At 39.5% G+C, this 15,018-nt stretch overlaps 1 protein-coding gene across 1 annotated transcript in view; it reads left to right on the top strand.

Annotated features, from left to right (window-relative positions):
• SNCA (synuclein alpha) overlaps nucleotides 1-10,460 on the top strand; it is a 145,080-nt gene extending 134,620 nt beyond the window's left edge. The window contains exons 4-5 of the mRNA XM_082243527.1: nucleotides 526-606; nucleotides 9,968-10,460. Coding sequence (XP_082099653.1) covers nucleotides 526-606; nucleotides 9,968-10,000 — 114 coding nt within the window. The 3' untranslated portion in view covers nucleotides 10,001-10,460. The remainder of the gene's footprint in view (nucleotides 1-525; nucleotides 607-9,967) is intronic.
• Nucleotides 10,461-15,018: the final 4,558 nt, after the last annotated feature.

Here is a 15,018-nt window from a genome sequence, read left to right as displayed (position 1 = left end):
CCAGAGTCTTTGCTAAAAAATATATATATATAATGTTTGGGGGTTCTAAGTAGTTTTCTAGGAAAAAATACTGGTTTTAACTTGTAAACAAAAAGTGTCCGAAATAGGGCTGGAGTTTAAGTGGTTAAAGGCAGCTAGCCAATCAGGAGATAGAGGAGGCAGGGCTCCATGTCCGAACGGATATAGTGAGCTGTGACTCGGCTCAGGTGTCGCCATAGCAAGCTGCTTACTGTGGGGGTACCCAAGAGGACAAGGGGAGGATCTGGGCTGCTCTGTGCAAACCCAGTTGCACAGAGGAGGTAAGTATAACATGTTTGTTATTTTTGTAGGAAAAAAATTAGACTTTACAATCACTTTAACGTCAGCTTTAAAGCAGGGTGCCTACACCAAGTCCTTTTTAAAACTAAATTTGTAAAAACTTCTTGCTTATATAACTTACTATATAAAACAGAATGAGTTTGTTTGCTGCTGGCAATATGCATGCACTCCAATTCTAAGGCATATGTATGTAATTTTTTATTTCAGAATGAAGAAGGTTTTGGACACGAGGAAAATGCAGACAACGTGCCAGCAAATGCAAATGAGATATATGAAATGTCGAATGAGGTAAATAATATGTCTGTGTGTTCTGTGTATTTCCACACATTATTAAAAAACAAAATAAAAATAACTATTCTGTTTCCTGTTTTTGCTAAAATCAAATACATGTGATTAATATCAAAAATAATTTAGGGCCCAATCAGATTTATCTTCTTTGAGGCATTGTGTTAATGTACACAAACTAACATGCTATGTGAAATGAATTGGCTGCCAGAGCACCTAAATGCACCACAGCTGAGAAGTGTAAATGGGCCCCGAAGGCCTCATGCACACTGGATGTTTTTACAGCTGATGTTTTTGGCATCAGACGTTTTTTTCCGCAGCCAGTAAACTCCCCAGCATGTTATCCTATGTGTCCATGCACATATAGGCTGTTTACAGCAGTTTTTGACAGGGGTGTTTTCTGGCTGGAAAAAAACCCCAGAACTGGTGGGTTTTAGGAGGCATTTTTCAGCTGTAAAACGCTCTAACTCTGATAAAAGCTAAGAAATGCCAGAAAACGTGGCTATTCTGCAATTGTCAACGTTTTTGAGCCACCAGCTTTTGTGGGAATATAGTTTTGCTTTTAAAAAAATGCTAAAAAAACGCTACTGCTGAATAAAAGCTAAAAAAAGCTGACAAATGCTACTGCCATAAAGCTGAAAAACGCCTTCTACAGCTACAGCTTTCTACTGACGTTTTGATAATGTCCAGTGTGCCTGAGGCCGTTACACATAGAGTTAATAGATGCCTACACTGAAAATCTCTTCCTGGGAAGCCACGGTGCTACAACATGCAAAAGACAAACTCCGTCTGGTGCAGCTAATAAGAGCAACATCCACTGGTTCTAATATTATGATGATGACTACCCATATACTCATCAATCTGACATATCACTGCCAACATCTCACCCCAGACATTGACTGCTGCACACAATGGTCCTGATACATGAAAATATGAAATATTAACATTTTTATGTAAAAGTATTCCAAGCACATATAAACCAACAATTTATCTATTATTAATATTTTTAGTCCATTATAAAATCATATGTAAAAATACATATTAGGCTACTCCTTATTCCATATGGCAGTCAAACCACAGACAATAAACTCAAACCTGTAACAAATCCCACTCCACGTGAAAATACATCGATAACTCTGCACTTCAGAGTTTAGAAAAACCAAAGGTAACAATCCCGTGCAGCTTTGTATAGAAACCAATCAGCTTCCAGGTTTTATTTGATAAAGCTTATTTGAACAAGCTGAAGTTAGAAGCTGATCGGCTACCATGTAGAGCTGAACCACATTTTTCAAGTTTTAGTAAATCCACCCTGTAGTGTCCATTTAATGGAAAACAGTTCACATCTTCCGTAACCCCTTGACAAACTCTGAGTAAACTGTTAATTGTATAAATTGTATTAATTGTATTATTTGTATAAACTGTATATAGTTAAAGTATTGGGACACCTGCCTTTACATGTACATGAACTTTAATGACATCCCAGTCTTATGGGCCATACACACTATAAGTTTTTCTGAAGACTTTTTCCTTTAGACTTACCAAAACCATATAATATGAGGTCAAACCTAAACACTTTCAATTTGTATGCTATCTGACAGGCCCTTGCACTTCATAGAAAAGGTAAATCTCAGGGAAAAAAGTCTTCAGAAAATCTTATAGTGTGTATGGTCCTTTAGTCCGTAGGGTTCACTATTGAGTTGGTCCTCCCTTTGCAGCCATAACAGCTTCAACTCTTCTGGGAAGGCTGTCTACAAGGTTTAGGAGTGTGTATATAGGAATGTTTGACCATTCTTCCTGAAACGCATTTGTGAAACAAACACATTTGTTAGGCCAGGCACTGATACTGGACGAGGCTAGGCTCGCAGTCTCCAAAGATGTTCTATCGGGTTAGGGTCAGGACCTAGTGCAGGCCAGTCAAGTTCCTCCACCCTAAACTCACTCATCCATGTCTTTATGAACCTTGCTTTGTGCACTGGTGTGCAGTCATGGTGGATCAGGAAGGGACCATCCCCAAACTGTTCCCACAAAGATGGAAGCACATAATTGTCCAAAATGTCTTGGTATGCTGACGTTTTAAGAGTTCCCTTCACTGGAACTAAGGGGCCAAGCCCAACCCCTGAAAAACGACCCCACACAATAATCCCCATATAATTTGGACCAGTGGACAAAGCAAGGTCCATAAAGACATGAATGAGCGAGTTTGGGTGGAGGAGCTTGACTGGCCTGCGCAAAGTCCTGATCTCAACCTGATAGAACACCTTTGCGATGAATTAGAGCGTAGACTGCAAGCTAGACTTTTTCGTCCAACATCAGTGCTTGATCTCACAAATGCACTTCTGGAAAAATGGTCAAACATTTTCATAGACACACTCCTAAACCTTGTGGACAGCCTTCCCAGAAGAGTTGAAGCGGTTATAGCTGCAAAGGATGGGTCAACTTAATATTGAATCCTATGGACTAAGACTGGGATGACATTAAACTTCATGTGCATTTAAAGGCAGGCATCCCAATACATTTGACAAAATAGTGTATATAGATGCCCCAAAAAATCTTAAAAACCAAATAGTGTAATAGAGTTAAATTCCTGCTCTTTAAAAAAATTCTATGCACCCACTTAAAAACAATCCACCTTTTGAGGAAGTCATTCAATTAAGGAAACACATTAGAGGAGTGGTCTATCTATGTGTACACGTTAGCAGGGAGGAGCGGCGTATCGGCAGTGGCCAGTATTGTGTAAGCAGCCATTGTTGTAATAGACACTCACAGCTGCCAAGAGGAGAATGGTTCGCTGCACAGCTATCTGTTGTCTGGCTTAACAGATTGTTTTTATAGGAGTGCATAGAGTTTTTAATCAGAGTGTTTTACTGTATTACACTATTTGATTTTTAATATTTTTTGGTTTATTGATATGTGTAAAACAATGAGATGCTGCTGTGAGACACCTGGATTGAAGGTTGAAGGGGGAGATGCTGAATGGCCCCGATCCATCCATCCAAGTGAGATCTTATGCTATTTGGGCTCAATCTGTTTAGGTTTGGGCATTTTTAGCTGGTAAGTGCACACCAATGAGTTGGTGGTGGGCTGCACTTTATTTATGAAGACATAGTGGTGGTGAAAATAATAAAAGAAGTTTACTCAGAGTTTGTGACCAAAGGGTTAAAGAAGATGTAGACTGTTTTCCATTAAGGCTCCATTCACACTACCGCGACTTGTCAGGCGACTTGTCAGCCTGACAAGTCGCGGTCCCTCGCGGTCCATTGACTTCTACAGGACCCGTTCTAATAGGAGCGACACAAGTCGCTCCGACTTAGAAAAAGGGTCCTGTACTACTTTGGGGCGACATCGGAGCGACTTGCATAGACATTCATTATATGAAGTCCGTGCAAGTCGCGCCGAGGTCGCGGTGCACGGAACTTTTACAGGTCGCCCCCGGTCGCCCCCGAAGTCGTGCCGCGTTAGTGTAAACCCGCACTAAATGGGCACAAAGCGTTTGTTACAGACAAATTATTACATTTGTTTTTTCTAAATACTGAAGTGCAGAGTATGCTTCATAGCAAGTCAGAACCGAGAATAGAAATAATGTACGAAATTATTGTAGGACAAAGGACTTTTTTTTTTGTTATTTGTTGTTTATGATTATGTGCAATCTTTCATGTCTGATATTTCTCATACAAAAATCATCCGAAAATGGTACACATTAAATGAAAATAGTTTGTTCTGTTCCCTGAGTTTTTCCCCTTTGGAAATTTTTGTTCAGAAGGTCAGAATTGGCTGTCAAAAGTTGTGTACACACTATCAGAAAATTGTACAATCATTCCTCGGACGAAAATGTTCGCCTGATTTTCCGATAGAGTACAAGCCTGTGGAGTGGAATTTGTCACAATTTTTTATTTTTTTGTGGTTTGGGGGTCTCATTTAACTACTTAAGGACCGCCCGCCACAGTTTTACTGTGGCAGGCAGCCCCTCCAGCGTGAACTGATGTAGCCCTACGTCGGTCACACGCCTGCTACTATAGGGCAAGCGAACGCCGCCGCCAGCGCGCTCCCGCCCCTACTCGGCAGTGGGGACTCCAATGCATGGGGCAGGTGGCTCCAATTGCCACCAGCCACCCACGATTGCTCCCCGCTGAGAGAGAAGAACAGTCAGCTGCTGTAAACACAGCTGACCATTCTTCTCTCTGGAATGATCACAGGGCGCCTGTGATCCTTCTATATAGGATCTCAGGTCTCTGTGATCATTTCAAAAGCCCACTCCCCCCCCAGTTAGAAACATTGCCCTAGGCTTACATTTAACCCCTTGATCACCCACTGTGTTATCCCCTTCCCTGCCAATAGCAATATCACAGTAACAGTGCATATTTATAGCACTGATTACTGTAGTAATGTCACTTGTCCACCCAAAAGTGTAAAAAATGTCAGTTAGGGGTCCGATTTGTCCGCCGCAATGTCGCAGTCCAGCAAAAAATCGCAGATCGCTGCCAAAAACAATAAAAATGACATAAATCTTTCCCCTAGTTTGTAGACGCAATAACTTTTGCGCAAACCAATCAAAATTGGCTTATTGCGATTTTTTTTTTTTTTTTGCCAAAAATATGTAGCAGAAAACAAATTGGCCTAAAATTATGAACATATTTGATTTACATTTTTTTTTTTTTGGAATGTTTTATAGCAGAATGTGAAAAATATTGTTTTTTTTTTTTTTTCAGAATGGTTGCTATTTTTTTGTTTATAGCGCAAAAAATAAAAATCACAGAGGTGGTCAAATACCACCAAAAGAAAGCTCTATGTGTGGGGAAAAAAAGGACATCAATTTTATTTGGGTACAGCTTTGCGTTAAAATAACGCAGTGCTGAATCACAAAAAGTGGCCTGGTCATTAAGGGGGCAAGTCCTTCCGGTCCAGAACTGGTTAATAAGAAGGAGCCTTATATATAATGTTACTAAAGGTTTTTTTACTAAGGCTGCTATTTTTTGTACATGATCTAGTCATCATTTCTTTTGGACCCATCTACAGTATAAAGGTTTTAGTTTGGGCTTTCACTATTTAGCACTAGATGAGCTTACATATATAAACATATGGTTACTTTAGACTTCATTAGAAGTATTTAACATTTTTCAATATACCTTTAGGCTGCATTCACATGTCAGCTTATAATCGCGGGCAGAACCGCCGCGGTTCCGCCCACGATTCGGAGATTTATTGCAAATCGCGGGACGCCTAGCGTTGCCCGTTGATTTGCAATAGCCCCCCAAACGCCGAGCAATGTTGCCGCGATTTACGCCCGCCGAATCGCGGCAACATCGCGCAAACAAAATCGGGGGACTCAATACGCTCCAAAGAAGCTCTTGTACTTTTTTGGAGCGTATTGCGTCCCGCTATTTTGTTTGCGCGATGTTGCCGCGATTCGGCGGGCGTAAATCGCGGCAACATCGCTCGGCGTTTGGGGGGCTATTGCAAATCAACGGGCAACGCTAGGCGTCCCGCGATTTGCAATAAATCTCCGAATCGCGGGCGGAACCGCGGCGGTTCTGCCCGCGATCATACGCTGACATGTGAATGCAGCCTTAGAATTTAATAACATTTCTGATATAAGCACCAGCAAAACAGCTGGAAAAGAAATTCTGAAGAGAATCATGTTATCTCCCCTCAGTCTGTTTCACTTGCTGCCATGGTGATGCACACACGGCAGCAATTATGAGAGTGTCAGAATTAAAGAAGACTAGATATAACATATGGGTTGTCTCGTTTATCAGTTTCACATAGCTGTGCTAATTTGGCTGTACATTGGGCTCAGAGAAATGTATATAGCATTTCACAGAGCTTTATAAAAATCTATGGCCTAAATTAACACACCATTAACATCCCCTTTTTAAAAATAGTAATTTCTTAGCTTAATCTAATGAGATTTAGAAGGTACAATTATATGGCTGAATAAAAATGATTATTATCTTGCATTAGACAGTTGGTAAAGTTGAATTAGGAAACCAGTCCATGCATTTCAACCTGAGTGTGCATGTGTGTGTTTATGTCACTACCATTTTTCATAACCCTGTACATTGCATTCGCATCTAAAAAGTCTTTTTTACATTTATTATTATGCCCCGCTAACAATTTGGCTTAAATCATCTACATATTTTCTGTTTGTTCATCTTCTAACATACGGAAATAAAATTGAATTTAAAAAAGGGCTTCCCAAATGGTGCCCATGCACCAACTAATCCTGTCTCTTAACCCAAGCAGTACGGTAAATAATGTATTGGTCTATATTCGCTGATGACCTAATTTTTTAGGTTAAGACCTAATAAGAAAATGTAGATCCTTCAGAGAACAAAGTAGCACTCATATGATGATTTTCTGACTGGCAGATATGGCCATTGTTCAATCACATTTACCATTCTGGCCATTTGCTATTTTCTTACTTGTGGTCTAAGCTTTCCATTCTTTTAATAAATGTTGGTGTTGACAAACTATAATAGTAAAGACTGCTCACTTAAGAATGTTCACTGAGCTTGATAAATAAGGTCAAGCTGTGTTCATTTTGAATACCCATTCATGTGCGAGGGGCATTGAAAAAAGGTTGTTTTTTTTGGGCACAATATTGAATGATTGACATAAACACAGATTCACATCCTTTATTGAGATCAGTAACTATTCACTTTGCTAAGTAAACCTTCTTTTCTTTAGTAAATCAACTCTATTGTCTTTTTCTTTAGTTAGTTCTTGTCAAATTTGAATGCAAATTAAAAAGCGCGTTGCTGACTTTCATTTATAACCTTATACAATATAATGCATTTAATTATGTACTTTGTTATCTGCTGATGCCCTTGAAGAATTAAATTAAAGTTATATCTTGTTAACTTGTATTTTTTTGTTGCCCCTAGCCAGATACAATAACCTTTTCAAATGAATGAAATAGATTTACCAGATAGAGAGATGTGTGTGTGACTATTATAATTGAAAAAGTCTGTAGTATTAACAAAATCTGAGACCTTTGAAAATAATATAATATTGTTCACTGTCACTATATAAACTTCAACTTTTAACGACTCCCCGCCCACCATATAGCAGAATGACGGCTGCAAAGTGGTGATTTTCCCTGACTGGGCATCATATGACATCCAGCAGGATAAGCCACGGGGAGTGCAGGGCGGCAATCGGTGGTGCATGGTATCGCTCTGACACATCGCATCTCCGATCTTGGTAAAGAGTCTATGACGTAGGCTCTTTACCGTGTGATCAGCTGTGTCCAATCACAGCTGGTCACATCTTAACTAGGAAGTTCCGTTTATCGTCTTTTCATCTATTTGGGCTGATAAGGCGTGGGTAGAGGAGAGCCAATCAGCTCTCCAGGCAGTGCATTGATTATCAGTGCAGACTCACCAGGGATGCCCACTAGAGCCAACCAGGAATTCCCACCCATGCCCACCAGGGATACCCACCCATGCCCACCAGGGATGCAAATCAGTGCCCATCAGTGCTGCCTATCAATGCCTATCAGTGCCGCCTATAAGTGACCATCAGTGAGGCCTGTCAGTGAACATCAGTGAGGCCTGTCAGTGCTCGTCAGTGCCACCTATCAGTGCTCACCAGTGCCACCTAGCAGTGCCCATCAGTGCTACATATCAGTGCTACCTATCAGTGCCCATTAGTGCTGCATATCAGTGCCGCCTATCAGTTCCCATCAGTGCTGCATATTAGTGTCTCATCATCAGTGCCCATCAGTGCCACCTCATCAGTGCCCATCAGTACTGCCTTATTAGTGCAGCCTCATCAGTGCACATCAATGAAGGAGAAAACGTACTTATTTACAACATTTTATAACAGAAACAAAGAAAAAAAATGTTTTCAACATTTCCAGTCTCTTTTTATTTGTTTAGCAAAAAAAAAAATTCAGTTGTTATCAAACACCACCAAAAGAAAGCTTTATTTATGGGGAAAAAAATTATAAAAATGTTGTTTAGGTACAGTGTTGCATGACCACGCAAATGTAATTTAACCACTTCAGCCCCGGAAGATTTTACCCCCTTCCTGACCAGGCCCTATTTTGCGATTCGGCACCGCGTTAATTTAATGGACAATTGCGCGTTCGTGCGACACTGTACCCTAATGAAATTTAGGTCCTTTTTTTCCCACAAATAGAGCTTTCTCTTGGTGGTATTTGTGATTTTTTATTTTTTTGCGCTATAAGCAAAAAATAGTGACAATTTTGAAAAAAAAAAAAACAATATTTTTCACATTCTGCTATACGACATTCCCCAAAAAAACAAAATGTAAAAATCTAAATTTTTTAGCATTTTAGTCCAATTTGTTTTCTGCTGCATATTTTTGGTAAAAAAAAAAAAATCACAATAAGCGTATTTTGATTGGTTTGGGCAAAAGTTATCGCATCTACTAACTACGGGAAAGATTTATGTAATTTTTATTGTTTTTTTTTTTCTTTTACTAGTAATGGTGGCGACCTGCGATTTTGGGAGGGACTGCGACATTGCGGCAGACCCCTAACTGGCATTTTTTACACTTTTGGGGGTACCAGTGACATCACTACAGTAATCAGTGCTAAAAATATGCACTGTTACTGTAATAATGATGCGGGCAGGGAAGAGGTTAACAGTATAGGTGATCAAGGGGTAAAATGTGACCCTAGGGGAGTGATTCTAACTGTAGGGGGGCGGGGGTTCTGAGATGACCATAGAGACCTGTGATCCTCTATAGCAGGATCATATTGGCTCTGTGATCATCCCAGGGAGAAGGACGGTCAGCTGTGTTTACAACAGCCGATCGTTCTTCTCTCTCAGTGGGGAACGATCGCAAGTGTCAGGGGGCAATCGGAGCCGCCTGACACAAGCACCAGCTTCCCCGCTGACTAGTGGGGGCGGGAGCGTGTCGCCAGTAGCACGCGCTCGCCCCCTAGACCCCGAGAGCGATTGCCGTACATGTACGGCGATTCGCCCAGGAGCGGCTGCCTGCCGCAGTACATCTGCAGCGTGCGGTCGTAAAGGAGTTAAAATGCAAAAGCACTGAAAGCTGAAAATTGGCCTGGGCAGGAAGGGGGTATAAATGCCCCGTATTGAAGTGTTTAAAATAGTAATAATGTTTAGAATTAATTAAATGATAATATATTAAATGTGATCTAGGATTAAACCAAGAAGGTTAAAAAGGTAAACACTCAGTGATAAGATTTATTTCTATGTTTCAACGAGGCACAAGCTCATCTTCCTCAGTTCCTTGCTAGGGTAGATGAGCTGCGCCATATCAAAATGTTGAAATTGCATTTTAATTATGATTCCATTTCTGTTGTTATCTAAGAAAAGCCACACACCTAAAAAAGAAGTGTTAATGCAGCATTTTTTCTGTATTTGTGTAGGAAGGGTATCAAGATTATGATCCCGAAGCATGAAGATTGTGAGCAAGTGGCATGGCACTAGATATTCATAATACATTCCAATGTACCTAGTCTCAGATTTTATTTCTTTTTTTATTTAATAACTGTACATGGAAGTCTTCCATCAGCTATATAAAGGACCACTAACTACAATCTATTGTCTGGTTAGTTAAAGCCACCCCATTAAGAGGATCAGCAGTCAATGGGGTCTATGTGTGTGCTATGGATGTGATGACTTCAAAGGAACAAAAAAAAAGAAAAAAAATCACCTAAGTGTCTATTAATGTTTGACTTTCTACTTGTATTCTTACTTGTTACCAGTGGTTTTGTATTGTTTCTATTTTCCTACACTTTGAATGTTTCATATGTTAGTTATTGTCTTACTAAGGGAGATGAATGAATTGATTTCTAAGCCTGCAATTAAATTCCAATCGGTAAAATTAGTATGAAGATATATTATATTGAAGCTGCTAATTGTCAATTTATACTTAATGTTCTTTTCCATGTTTTATTACTTTTTTTAACCTTCTTTAAATAAATGACCCTGGGGCTTGTTCATAATATGATAGGAGCATAGCATCCCCTTGGTGTAATGGTCATGAGAATGTCCCTGCTGATAGCAACCTATATCCCCTTGAGCATCTGGCAGGTTCTTCAAGATGCCACATCCTACTGAGCCAAAAACCCCTTACCGAGAGACCCAATTTGTGAAGCAAGAATACCCCTGTAGGAAATTTCTTTAACTTCTAAAGACAATCATTAAAGTGTGGCGTTTACCCTAATTTTCAATAAAATTAATTTAGAAATCACTTATTTTCCTTTTCCTTTGCACTACTAAGAGACTTTTTGGACACTTTTATGAGTTCAGAGGGGAAAGGATAGAAAAAAATGTCTTTAATCCTCGCATCACTTCCTGGGAAAATGGTTTGGTATAACAGCCCAGCTCAGTGCCCTTCACCACCAGGGTGTAGTCATTTTCTTTTTCTTTTTTTAATTCAAAATCCATTTGTGGTGCATGAGAAAGTTTAAGACTCCGTTCACACTGGGGCGACCTGTCAGGCGACCTGGTCGCCTGACAGGTCGCCGTAGGTTGCCTGCCATAGAGTAGCTGTGGACCCGTTCTAATAGGAGCAACACAAGTCGCTCCGACTTAGAAAAAGGGTCCAGAGCTTCTTTGGGGCGACCTAGAGCGACCTGCATTGACTTCAATGATATGAAGTCCGTGCCGGCCGCTCCGAGGTCGCCCCGGCAAGTAGCGTCGCCCCAGTGTGAATGGGGTCTAAGCTGGCCACAGATGGATCGAAATTTATCAGTTTCAGCCGGGACTGGCCACATTTCAATCAATGTTTGGCCATTTCTGTTTGAGAGGAGTTGATCTAGTGACCTAGTGACCTTAGTTGACCCAACTTCTCTGAAACAGGAATTTTGGAAAATCTGTGTTAAATGAGCAATGCAGCCAACTTAGCATGAGCGTCTGCACTGTCAGAATACAATAAATGTATTGATATTTAAAATCCATTTGTTTTTTGATCAGCTAGCTGGCTAATCAAAAAAAAAAGAATAATTACTAATGAACAACTCTATACTTAACAGATTGTATCCTAAAATATATTGGAGGAATCATAAACTGAGTGGATTTTTAAAAGTTCACTTCTCTCCACCTACCTATTACTTGGCGAACGTTTCCAAATGTTCTTCATTTTCGTGATTCAGCATCAACTATGCACCAAACTGTTTCACTTTCATGTACTTCAATACTTTGTGTTTCTCAATAAATATATTGATACTATAGAAAAAAACAGGTACATAAAAAGAGAATAAAGCTTGATGAAGTACATGAATACCAAATAATGCATTACATGCCAGTACACCAATTTTGTACGTATAGCTTTATATTTTAGTTATGTCTACACACAGCAGTTGTTTCAGTATCTTTTCTACATTCTGGTCAATTGTTAAAAATATTAAGCCCAAAATCACTACATCAATAACTCATTTTTAGCTTTTACACCTTTTTTTGGGGGAATCGCTTCATACTTCTTTAATATACTCCAAATTTAGATGGAAACCCATATTTGTTTGGGACCCCCTACATGTAGAGAATGTCATTTTTGAATTTTGAGGTTTCTTTTGCTGGTAAGATGTGTTGTTTAAGGACAAGTGGGTACAATGTATAAAAAGTGTGTTAGGAAGACAAGACCCATATCAATCAATTGGCTATCTTTCTTACAGTCCAATAATGTTACGGGCAACAAAAACTTTACTTATGACACTTTTCTTACATACCTCCACATTAATTTGTAGGAGGGCCTGTATGTTTTCCTGGAGTAGGTTGGCTTTCCAAAATGTTTATTGAAATGGTGGACCGTGGAGCTGCAATACAGGGGATCACTATGTTACAGTTACATAGTAAGTTACCTGCTGCCCATCCTTGTTGACACCTCTGGAGCTAGTGTTTGCATTTGTTCCCTCACAAATATGTAGGCATTGGCAGTAACTATCATAGGACCTCCCTTTCCAGCAGCATCCAGCTGAGGTGTTTAGCAGTTTTTGACATGGTCTATTTGGTTGTGGGTTACCTGGCCCATCTTCCGGGGGTAACATAGCTTATTACATTAAACCAACAAACATACTGTACATTATATCAGAAACATGGCTAGAACAAATATGTCAGAAAAGTAAACTTGTGACTTTAGGTGAACCATGCTTTGCATGTCCACAGAGGGAATGCATGTATGCTGCTTTGGGGAACCTTTATGCTTTCCATACATGGTCCTGTTAGCAGTGTCCAACTTTGATCTAAAAACTGAAGGAGCCGGGGGAAAATTTTTTCATCTGGACAGTGACTGCATCCAATCAGATGCAGTCACTGTTTGGGTATTCTGACAGCAGCTATCAGAATGTAATAGTTGGCAGGGGGATTCCTACATCCAGGCTGTTTAGTATGCACTGGGAAATATTTTATTTTCTCTCATTCAGCTCATAATATTAACGTGTGTGGCTAGTTTTAGTTAATTGCCCTTTCAAGTTTTTAAAATTAGGTTGATTTTCCTACCTTGGCTTGTCACCGTGGGTAAAAGCTCCTGCTGTAAGGGGTTTTGAACAAGAAATAGAGTTAAAGTAGAACTACAGGCATATAAAAATGAATATGGTATAGATGCTATTATTTAGTATATACTGAATGTTCATATCTTACTAAGTATATGCTGTATGCACATATTTAAAAGAAAACTCAATATTCAATAGTTCAATAGTCCTTTAAACATAAAAAAAAATGTTGGTGATCCTGTCAGAGAGGGGTACTTTCTCATACAGAGTGACAGCACTAATTCCCCTGTAGTAAATCCACTCAGCATTGTCACCTTGTGCAAGGTTTTGTAGCCACTAGAGTACAGGCGGTCCCCGGGTTACAAACATCCGACTTACAAACGACTCCTACTTACATACAGAAGGAAGGGAAATTCAATCCTGAAAGAGTTCTCATGGGAAAAAGGTGTCTCAAATGAATCTTTATCATCAATCCTTGTTTCCACAACAACCCAAAATTTTCAAAATCCGGTTGTCACAGGGACAAAAAGTCAGGTGAAATCTTCTAAACAGGGGTAGAGAGAAAAATAAATGGCACAGGGGTGTTAACCCTTGCCTATGCAATCCAAAAAAACATATAAATTATACTTTTGTCTGGGGCTACACTTAAAAAATGTACCTGCTCCCACTTCCAAACAAATTTTACTTAAGAACAAACCTACAGTCCCTATCTTGTTTGTAACCCGGGGACCGCCTGTACAGGGCTGCATGCTTGCTGTGTTATCACTGATAACCCTCCATGTCAAGCTTGTCAGGAGCAGGAGGACACACCAAGCTCCATCCAGAGATTTTTGTAATTGACAATATTGTTCTGTCCACATATCCTATAGTGAGGAGCTACTGTGGATCTGCAGGGCTTTCTTGGATCCTGACTACCAACATTGTCACCAAAAAGATCTCTTTAGCCCATATGATGACTTCATCCCCACAAGGGCAAAGAAAAATATATCTGTACACTAGGAGCTGGGTAAGTAAAAAATAAATGAATAGAAACAGGGGTTGAGTATACAGGGAGGGAGAAGGTTTTGAAATGGCTAAGGGACTAAGAAGGTGGGGATCTTTCTCATGATATCTACTAAAATTGCAGAAAATGAAAATACAATAAAGGCAAGGGCTTGATTGCTGTGGGCATCTTTCTTGACTTTCTATTTCCCAAGTGTCTATATATTAAACGCATGGCCTAACTATAGATTTTAGCTATGAGACATTTCCTCAATGTTTTACAGCTGAGCATTTAGGCTCGAAACTACTGATCTGAAAACTGGTGCATTCTCAGAATAAAGAAACAAATACATGTATTTTTGGACGAAAATAACTATTTGTATAAAGACATAACATTTTTTACAATATTCTATGATTTCAAGTGTAACCACTGTTAAAATGTGTGGTTCACTACAAAAGGATTATTTATAAAAGGTCAGTTGTCTGCTCTAATTCCATGGAAAATATTGTTCCTAAAAGTAATTCTTGAAACTTTCTCTGCAATCACTATATTTGGACCAACAATAAACCAATTAATAAAAATAAACGAGCAAAATCTATCTAGAATTTGTAGATTAATGAACTTTCCACATTTTTCTCCACTGAGGAATTTGCTGATAATTGATACTTATCAAAACATTTCACAATTCATTATTTCCATTACTGAGTATGGAGAAGGGAAACTAAACTGCAAGTATATATTTAAAGAACACCAATAAATCTATTTATGTATCTGTCTTTGTATTGGCTTCCAGTAATCTCGTTTTTTAAGCACTCAGACTGGGAGAGGGACAGCAACTTACAAGTTACGACTCTGCTGCTTTGCATTGTGCTGTCAGCCTAATGCTAAACATGCTTGAAGACATGGACAGCAGAGAGATGGCTCCATCCTTGTGCTGCTGCTCTTCTAATCGTTCAACCATTGGCTGAGACAAGAGAAATGGTTACTCAATGAGAAAAGGGGA

Source organism: Pelophylax lessonae, assembly GCF_965119305.1.
Source record: "Pelophylax lessonae genome assembly, chromosome: 1".
Classification (NCBI taxonomy): domain Eukaryota; kingdom Metazoa; phylum Chordata; class Amphibia; order Anura; family Ranidae; genus Pelophylax; species Pelophylax lessonae.
This window is presented reverse-complemented; position numbering and strand designations above follow the sequence as displayed.